Source organism: Lepidothrix coronata, unplaced genomic scaffold (assembly GCF_001604755.1).
Source record: "Lepidothrix coronata isolate B3197 unplaced genomic scaffold, Lepidothrix_coronata-1.0 Scaffold52, whole genome shotgun sequence".
NCBI lineage: Eukaryota > Metazoa > Chordata > Aves > Passeriformes > Pipridae > Lepidothrix > Lepidothrix coronata.
The window spans coordinates 1,340,355-1,349,568 of NW_016690232.1; the positions used below are offsets into that span (position 1 = coordinate 1,340,355).

A 9,214-nucleotide genomic window follows, 5' to 3' on the forward strand; every position below is an offset into this window, starting at 1 on the left:
CTCTCCAGGCAGCCAGGGGGCAGTGGGAGGTAGTGACCAACCACACCGGGGCTGTGATGGGACAGGATCAGGAGAGGAGCTGGCCAAGCTCCTTCTTTTCCCAAACAGGAGGCAGCACAGCTGCTCTGCCCGGAGGCATCAGGACGCCACACTCCACAGGAGTGTGCTGTGGAAGGAGTCCTCTCAGGAAAAGCAGAGGGCACACAGCGCTGCTGGAGGGCTCCATGCCAGGCTGGCTTCACCCTGAGCACTCTGGCAGTCCAGCACACCCGCCTGTTCCTACCTGCTCAAGGCTTGCCACTGTCGGCAGGAATACAAGAGGAAAGTGCAACTCTCAGCTTCCTCCAGAAATGCCCCAAACAAGCACTGCAGGCCAGAGGACCTGCCTGCAGCCACCCCAGGCAGCAACCCTTGCTGCACTGGCAGAGCACGTGGTATGATACAGTCAGCTCTCTACTCCATGAGCAGAGCCTCTGTGGAAATCATCGTCACTCAAACACCACCAGATGACAAACAGGAGGGACTCAGAGTTTAATTGGGTGCTTCCAGTTGTGCAACGTAGAAAGGATGACCAAAAGGAGGGACATGGGCAATGACAAGGACCCTATTAAAAAAAAATAGTCATGTAGATTTAAGAAAAATAAAAATTCAAGATTAATCCCAGCCCCGTACCATAAAAATCCTCTCTCTGCATGTACAATGAGTACTACTATATACATGTTTAAAAATAAATGCCCACAGCCTGGAGTGCAAAGAGCAGCACGCTATAGCTGTGCTTCTTGGCAGGGGAATCCATAAAGTGTTTGGTTTTTAAATTAAAATATAAATAGAAGCATACAACGTGCTGAGAACCAAGTGGGCCACGTCCTCCTCTGCACAGGGCTGGAGTGAGCAGGACCAGCCCCAACCAGTCACAGCTATAAACCTTCATGTGTCTGAGTTCCTGGTGGGATGGACAGCCCTGCTTGGGCACCCTGCTGCCACTACATCCCATTCTTCACCAGCTCGTGGATCCCATCCTCGTCAATAATCAGAGGTGCGCGAAACTCTCGGTCCTTCACGTACTTTTCCAGACCCTACAGGAAGACAAAGTGGCTCATTAGGAACACACCACGCGTCATCTGCTCTGCTGACCCACTGAGCTGCTCACAGGTGGCTCTGGTCCCCTCCTGGGCTAGCAGCTTGGAGGACACTGTCTCAAAAAGCCCCACAGTGAATTCAAGTCACACTTCCGTGGCTTATCCCCTCACGTGTGTGCCCTGCCAGCCCCTCCACCTGTCTAGTCCATCTGCAACGACCTCTTCAGCTCTGGAGAGTCAGTACTCACTTCTCCTCCATAGGACACGAGGGGAGAAATTTCACACTGGATTGGCAGGTCGTTTGCATCCTTCAAGCTGCAGAGAAAAAGCCAGGAGAGTTAGTTACATCCCACCAGGGGACATGGACGGGGCCCAAGATCTTGCTGATGCCAGGTGGGGGGTCAGCACAGAGCTGCCACCAGCACAGAGCTGCCCTGGGTTAGTCAAGCCTTGCGTGCTCTCCACAGAGGTGCAAGTGAAAGTTTAGATACCAGCAGCGACTGAAAGGGAAGAGAGCTTTAGATGTGGGTTTCATGATGCTTTTCCATGTGTGCAACTACGGCAGTGCCTGTGTCCCCAGCCCCACTATTTTTGATGCTGCATGCAAACTCCTTCCTCCTCCTCCTCCTGCACCCTTGGGGTGATGGCAGATGCACTCACGCAGCACCTTCCCATTTGCTGGCTATAACTGGTCTTTCTTTCAGCCCTCTCCTGCTTAAAGCACAGAGGACAGAGGGTAAGCCTGTCTGCTCGCTCAGAAATGCTCCCTGCAGCACTGTTTGCTCCTCCTGCCTTTGCCTCTTAGATCAACTGTTTCAGCTCCTTTGTTCTGCCTGTGCGCTGGCACTGGTGAGCAAAACATCAGAACACACCAGTACTGGCCACTGCAGCAGCACTGCTGGGCAGGGGGCTGTGTGGGGGCCCCAAGGCTGCTCCTGCTGTCACTAGCCTTCGTAGGACCCCCTCCCAGATACTCCCCGGATCCAGCTCATGTATAAGTCTGGATAGGGGATGCATCCACGTGGAGCCAACAAGGAGCCACAGCAGCACCCCAGGGTGCCTCTTCCCAGCCACTCACCATGGCAGCCAGGCAGGCATGGCAGGATGTCATCCATGACAATGCTCCCTTCACTTTGGTTAAAGCTCATCCCTGGTGCCACGCACTCACTCAGCACCCCTCCTGTCCCAGCTGTAAATAAAACTCACCCATCCTAACCCAGCCCTCATACTTGTGTTTGCCTTGGGAGTTGGATTCCAGATAATTGTTAAAAAAAAAAAAAAATTGACATCAACTGGCAATGAAGAGTAAATGTAGCATAAAGTGCATCCTTCTTCCTATGTTATAACTAGTGTGATGGCCCAGTCATAAGCCTGTAAACACTTGGAATCTGGAATTAAAACAGAGATCCTAGGAATATCTCACCAGAAAGTACTATAAGATACAACTTCTGATGCGGGGGAAGGTAACAAGCTTGCTTAGAGCTGGTGAATGACTCGCAGACCAAGTCCCAGACACCCCACCTGCCCCGTGCCTACAGAACATGCTGCTGTTAACAGAAGTGTTAAAGCTCTCCCGTGTATTCCTGTAAACTTTCAGGCGCTGAGCCAGGGGCTTTTCCTGGTGTCATGGTCTGGATGTACCAACCTTAAGAGCTGAAGTCACACAAAGCACAGCTGGCCGCTGTGCTGTGATTCACACATGCTACATCAAAGCCTGCTTGACGTTAACTCAACGCTTTCAATCCCGTTTCCATCTGCCGGGACGCCTGGCGGACATTGGGAGACAGCAGCCATCTCCAGCACTGGGACCGGCCGGGACCAGTCCAGCCTGTGCTGTGCCATGGTGTGATTAACAGGGGGGTGTCATCGAAGGGACGTGCCAGCATGTTTCCCAACAGCATCCCGCCTGTGGGGTGTCCTCTGGGGGCCGTGGGCAGTCAGCATCAGGCTGCTGCCACCCCGCATCCGCACCAGCAGCACAAGTCCCATCCAGTCACCCCCGCTGGCTGCCCCTGCGGAAAGGAGCCTAGGAGGGAGCAGACGCTGCCTACTGCCCGCCACCATGAGAAGCAGCATCCACGGGGACGAGCTGTGGGACGTGCCCCGCTCCCAGCATGCGGCCCAGAGCTCCCCGGCCCCGTTAGTGGCTGTGGGCACCTGTCCCAGCGCGCACCCACAGCCTGGCCTACAGCCCATTAGTTCCTAAGCACAGCCCCACCACCATGCAAGCTGCACGGTATAGTTACTTGTCTTTGACATCTGCTGGCGTGGCAGCGGACCTTCCGTTTGGGATGCTACATGGGAATAGACAAGGGTTAGCAAGGCAGGGAAAAAACACAGCAGAACAAGTCTGGGCTTTGCTGATCTCCAAAGAGGGGTTGTGGGGAGGGTCCTGTGGTCAAGGGATGCCCTGACTCCAGCCTGGCTGCTGTATGGATCTGCTGGTGTGCTTGGGCTTTAGGGAGCCACCTCCTCCCTGCAGAGGCAACCTTCGCTGTGCAAGGGAGTCTGGCAGGATTTGGTTCAGAGGTGCTGAATCAAGAAGGAAAGCTGCTGCTGAGTGAGCAAGCACTGCTGTGGCCACCACTCAGCCCGCATCCAGCTCTGCCCCATGGACCATCCAGGAGAAAGGCCCCATAGCTGGTCACTTCAGTGACACTGTTATCAGGAGCAGTGAAATGCAGAAGGGCTGGGGACTGCCTCGTGCCTTATATCCAGCCCAAAAAAGGATGCAGGAGTGCCAGGAGCAGCAACTCACCGAGGGATGGCAGGGATGCGTGTGCCGTTTTCGTCCACAAAGTGCCCCCCTGCATTGAGAACCCAGCAGTGGTGCAGGGACATCAAGGCATGTCGGGCTGTGGTGGGGTTGTCCTTGCCATTCTGGCTGTCTGCGTTCTTCAGGGGAGAGAACTCGTCCTCACGCAGCACCTCGTACACCACAAACTTCCTTAGGGGGAAACAGAGCATGGGAGGGTCAGGTTTGGAAATCGTGGCTGCTTCATCACTTCTCCCCTGCCAGGGTGGCTGAGCTGGGGCCATGGCCCTCCCACAGCCCACACCCATGGGCTGTTTTTTACAGTCATGAAGGAGGGAAGGGAGGGCCTGGGCTGTAGAGTCAGCAGATGTTCTTCTGGCCCAGAAGCAGAGCTCAGCCAAGCAAGAAGCACACAGCGCCTGTCCCTCCTGCTGCTCATCTCCAAGCACAACCATCCACTGCTGCGGCAAAGCACAGGAGCTGGCATCTTATCCTGATACCAGGGCATCACCAGTGGGCACACCCCTGGCACCACCCCGGAGGCTCTCAGAGCTGCCCAAGGCAGAGCCAACAGCCTCTGCCCCGTGGAGAGAAAAGGACATACTTGGAAAACTGGAAGATGTCAAAGACGAATTTTTCCATCTTAATCCCATTGGGCTTCTCGGGTTGGATTAACTGCCCTGTAGTGATGTCCACATGTGGGATCTTCTTCTCAGCTACATGGTGCTGCAGTTGTGGTTCATAAGTGCTGCAACAGGCCAAGAAAGAGATGTCACTTGCCTGAGCAAGCCACGTCTCCATCTCAGACACTGCTGCAGCAGGAGAGCCTCTCTGAGGCACAGGTTGCTCATCCCCATGGCAGCCAGGAGAGGACGGCTCCACATGTCTTCACTCTGGAAGCTGCATCTAGCTATGGTCAGGAGAAATCTTATCTCAAGGAAGAGACTGTGTGGAGAAGCAGGGGTCAGGCCACATGTGCAGAGGCTGGATATCAGGGGCCTCATATCAGCACACCTGCAAACAGCTGGAGCTTAGCCAACAGAAAGCAAGGTACAGTCAACTCCACTTGGCACCAGGACTCCAGCAGCACCCTAGCAGGCCCTTACTTGACTACATCTTTCAGGAAGGCAGTGGTGAAGTAGTGATTGGCGATGTTGCCCGCGTTGAAGAGCAGCCGCCCGTCCGGGCCCCGTTTCTGGGCAGTGGCCAGGGAGATCTCGCTGTACTCCACCACCTGGTACACACCATCCACTCGGCACACCACACCCACTGGCTCCGTGGGGTTGGTCTTCTCCACCACCTGCCCAAGGGAAGTACTGTCAGAGAGACACTCAAAGCCCAGCACTTCAAAATATACTCCCTCGTACCCAGCATCCCCTGCCAAGGCTTTTTGCTGTGCTGGGATAGTGCAGGGATAGGGATGCTGGAGCCCTCCCCTCTCAGGTACTTCTGGCAATGGGGACTAGAGGAGTTTGATGGCAGAACCGGGTGACAGGGTGTCAGACACACCCAGAGGGTGCGGGCAGGATCTGGCACCAAGCCCATGTGCAGCTGGCAGAGGGCATGGATATTTTTAGCCAGCTTGCTGTGCACAACCAGGAGGCTGCTGGCTCAGCAGAGCCATCCCCCCACACTTGACCTCCCTCCTCTTCCTAACAACCCACATACCTCCATCTGGGCACAGGACTACCCCAGCAAATCCCTACCCATCACTGTCACCACGGTGGGGTGGCATGCAGGGACAAAGGGCATTCTGCTTATTTCCTCTTTCTCTCATGCAAGCCAGGAGGAACTGCTTTCCCTTTCTCAGCTTGCTCTCTGAGCTTCAGACCCAGTAAGTCCTCTTGTCTGTTTGCCAGAGCCAAGCCCAATGTAAACAAAACCAGCCTCTTTGGCTGTTAAGCCAGTCTTTAGGTAAAGCTTGGAGTATGCAATGTCCTATCCACAACACATAGGGCTGGATTCAGTGTGTCAGCTGCACCCATCAGATCCTGGTCCAGTGGCCCAGGATGTCACTCCTGGGGACAGCTGGCAGCCTATGGTAAGGATCTTGTCCACCTGTGCTACCCACAGCCACCTGGAAAACAGCTGCCCAGCATCCAGGTGTGAACCAGGGAGCTCCACAGGACTCCCTAGGAGCCTCTTGGCCCCGGGCACTAAGGGACCTCTGAGCCCTGGGCCTGTCAGTGCCACATTCCTGTGCAAGACAGGAGAGGAACAGCACCAGGCAGGGCTCAGTGATGCCCCACATCCCCCACAGTGCCAAGGGCAGGCAGGACTACCCAAGGGACAGGTAGGACTGGCAACATGTGCTACTTCACCACTATGCTCCTGGTGCTTAGCTATCCCTTCTGAATGTGGTGAACCGGAAAACAAAGGATGAGGAATCAGGGAAGACAGGCAAGGAGCAGGACAGACCCCACTCGGCTCCAGGGAAGTAGTGCCTGCCAGCCCCCAAAACCGTACCTTAGCCCCACAGTCTGCTCCCTTCTCCAAGCAGAACCCAATGAACCTGGGGTCAGCCACCTTCACCAGGATGTTGTCCACGCAGTACACGTGGACACTCTGCACACCCCTCCGCTCCATGTCCTCCACGATGCCGTGTGCCCCCAGGGCTCGGTACAGGCCCCCATTGCCATCTGCAAAGAGAACAAACTATTGGGGCTGCAGCAACATCCAGCAGTCCCATCAGCCACCCACGCTCATCCTCCTTCCCCACGGAGATGGTGTGGAGGGTCGTCAGCCCAGCCATACCCCACCCTGGTCCTCCCTGCCAAGACAGACACCTCTCAGCCTGCATCACCCGTCAGCCACGTCACACTGCAAGACTCCAGCTCCAAAAGCTTGTCCTCAGCACCACATCTCGCCCCTGTGGACCCCTCCCATCAGCTCCCACCACTAACCTGGTGCCATAGCAATCTTGCCCTTCTCCTCCAACAGGATTTTCCCATCGAACCCCAGGGCAGGCAGCATGCCCTGCTGGAAGAAGATGATGTTTTCCTTCTTCAAGCCAAAATAACAATGCTTCTGGAAGAATTCCTTGGTGGACTCCATAGTGCGGCCACTTGTCATGATGTACCTGTTGCAGAGCAGGAGACCCCCAGTGAGCAGGGAGGAGAGGCAGGGTCTCACACCCCTCATCCCAAATGTAGGGAACAGCCCTCTCCACGTTTAGGAGGGTCTGACCTGCTGTCAGATGGTGGCTTGCCACCACTTTGGCAAGCCAATGAAGAGCTTCACTCTTCCTTGCAACATGTATCTCCAAAACCATAAAACACCCTGCACAGTGCAGGGGACACCCGCAGCAGCTTCTTCCTTGACACCAACCTCCTGCTCACAGCACCACAGCTGCCCCTTGCTGCCTAGACCCCTGCTTTGCATGGCTGCTGTCCCATATGGGGACATGACAGACCTTCCCAAGGGCCACGGGGCTGAGTTTGACAACGTGGGACCTGTCAGTGCCACTCACTGAGCCTGGAACCACTAACTCCAAAGGGATATGCCCATAGCAATAGCACTAGTATCAAGAGGGGCTACGCCAGCCCATTGTTCCTGGGCGGCCAAGGGGCTCTGCATCAGCCCAGGGACTGGGAAGGGGAACTGCACCAATCCGGGGGATCTCGGGCTGCTGACACCCACAGGGCTGCACCAGCCCATCAGCGCCAACGGGATCCTGCCGACACCTCCCCGTTCCCCAGAGGCCACCCGGGGCCAGAGCTCACCAGGGGATATGGCAGGGGGTGCCGTGCTGCTCCTCCGCCAGCTGCTGCAGCCGCCGCAGGCGCTGGGCCTGGAGGTGGAAGAGGGTCTTGCGGGAAGGCAGCCCCACGTCGCACATGCCCTTGGGGTAGGGGACGCCGAGGCGGGTGCCCTGCCCGCCGGCCAGCAGCAGCGCGGCCACGCGGCTGCCCGCGATCTCCGCCAGCCCTGGGGGAGCACACACGCGTGGGGCCGGCGGCTCCGGCACCGCGCCGCGCCGGGCCCCGCCGCCCCCGCCACCTACCGCGGCTCTCCCAGCGCGGCACCAGCCCGCGGTCGCGGCTGGCGCTGCCCAGCACGTCCCGCGGCACCGGCTCCATCCGCGCGTCAAGCGCCGCCGCCGCTTCGCCGCCGCCGTCCCCGCGGGCGCGGCGGAAGAAGCGGTTGATCTCGGCCACGTCCATGCCGCGCAGCTCGGCCGCCAGCGCCCGGCGGGCTGCGTCGCCCAGCTCCTGCCAGAAGCGCAGCACATGGCCCTGCCCGCCCGCCTCCAACCGCTCCCGCAGCGCCGCCGCGTCCATCCCGTCCGCCGCCTCCATCCCGCCCGCCGCCGCCGCGGGGCCGCCGCGCCCCCGCCGGCATTTTATAGCTCCACGCCGCCGCCGCGCTGCCAATGGCCGCGCCCCGCGCTACGTGATGCCCGCCGCCCGCCCAATAGGCACCGGGGGAGGGGGCAGGACGGCCCGACCCCCTCGCGGCGCCGCCGCCAATGGGAGCGGCCGCTGCGGGGGCGCGCGCCGGAGGCTGCCATGGCAACGCGCGCCACGTCAGCGCACGGCCCCGGCCGGGCCGGAGGGGAGGGGCCCGTAAGGGAAAAAACCCAAATCCACCCGAAAATCCGCGTGCGAGTCCCTGCGGAGGAGGAGCCCCGGGGGAACAGCCCCCTCAGCCCGGGAACCTTGCCGGTCCAAGACCGGTGAGACACCGCTCGTCCCGTTATTCAGAGGGCGCGTGGTGTCACAGACTCATAACATCCCGAGTTGGAAGGGACCCACCGGGACCATCAGTCCAACCCTCAGCCCCGCACAGGACCCTCCCCAAGAGTCGCACCGTGTACCCGAGAGCGTTGTCCCAGCGCTTCCCGAGCTCTGCCGGGCCCAGTGCTGCGACACGGCCCCGGGGCTGTGCCAGCGCGGCCGCAGCCACAGAACCGCCCACGCGGCCCCCCCCGGCGGCTGCGGGACCTTGTGCAACCCGCATCATCTCCCGGGAAGGCTCCTGCGTCACGGAGTGGTTTCCCCCCCGGATGACATCCCCTCGGAAGCCCTTATGCCAGAGCGAGCGAGGAACACGCCCGTGTGAGGTGTCCGTAGGCGGTGCTGCCGCAAGCAGCCGAGCCTCCAGTGACTGGGAGGGGACACGCTGGACTCTGGCCAGGCAGAGGTCACCCCGGCGCTCCTACCGGGGTTTTCAGCCCTGCTGGCGCACAAGGTGAGTAAGTTCCAGCAGCCAGGCATAAATATCACCACCACCATGGCCGGGTCACAGCCCTGTCCCCCCAGACTGGCGCACGGTGACGGAGAACTTGGCCAGCTACGTGTTTTTTCACCATCAGTGCCGCAAGAACAGCACACTGCACAACCACTTCCTACTGAAGCATCGTTTATTAATCACCTGTATC

At 58.7% G+C, this 9,214-nt stretch overlaps 1 protein-coding gene across 2 annotated transcripts; it reads right to left on the minus strand.

Annotated features, from left to right (window-relative positions):
* Nucleotides 1-507: 507 nt before the first annotated feature.
* Nucleotides 508-7,755, minus strand: UAP1 (UDP-N-acetylglucosamine pyrophosphorylase 1). 2 transcript variants are annotated; one of them, XM_017815929.1, is made up of 9 exons: nucleotides 7,557-7,755; nucleotides 6,738-6,913; nucleotides 6,301-6,473; nucleotides 4,941-5,134; nucleotides 4,439-4,582; nucleotides 3,838-4,026; nucleotides 3,326-3,373; nucleotides 1,328-1,394; nucleotides 508-1,076 (listed from the first exon to the last, which is right to left on the minus strand). In XM_017815929.1, exons 1-9 carry the CDS (start codon nucleotides 7,670-7,672, stop codon nucleotides 984-986), a joined length of 1,200 nt encoding a protein of 399 aa, XP_017671418.1. In that variant the 5' UTR covers nucleotides 7,673-7,755; the 3' UTR covers nucleotides 508-983. The 2 variants fall into 2 exon arrangements, with proteins under 2 accessions (XP_017671418.1, XP_017671419.1); XM_017815930.1 differs by lacking the exon at nucleotides 3,326-3,373.
* Between the last annotated feature and the right edge of the window lie 1,459 nt (nucleotides 7,756-9,214).

Coding starts and splice junctions, on each gene's coding strand:
- UAP1 (XM_017815929.1), bottom strand. CDS start 7,672: ATGTGCGACGTGGGGCTGCCTTCCCGCAAGACCCTCTTCCACCTCCAG. Junction 3,374..3,837: donor CGCATCCCTGCCATCCCTCG/GTGAGTTGCTGC, acceptor ATTCCCATGTAG/CATCCCAAACGGAAGGTCCG. Junction 1,395..3,325: donor CCAGCAGATGTCAAAGACAA/GTAACTATACCG, acceptor TTTTCTCTGCAG/CTTGAAGGATGCAAACGACC.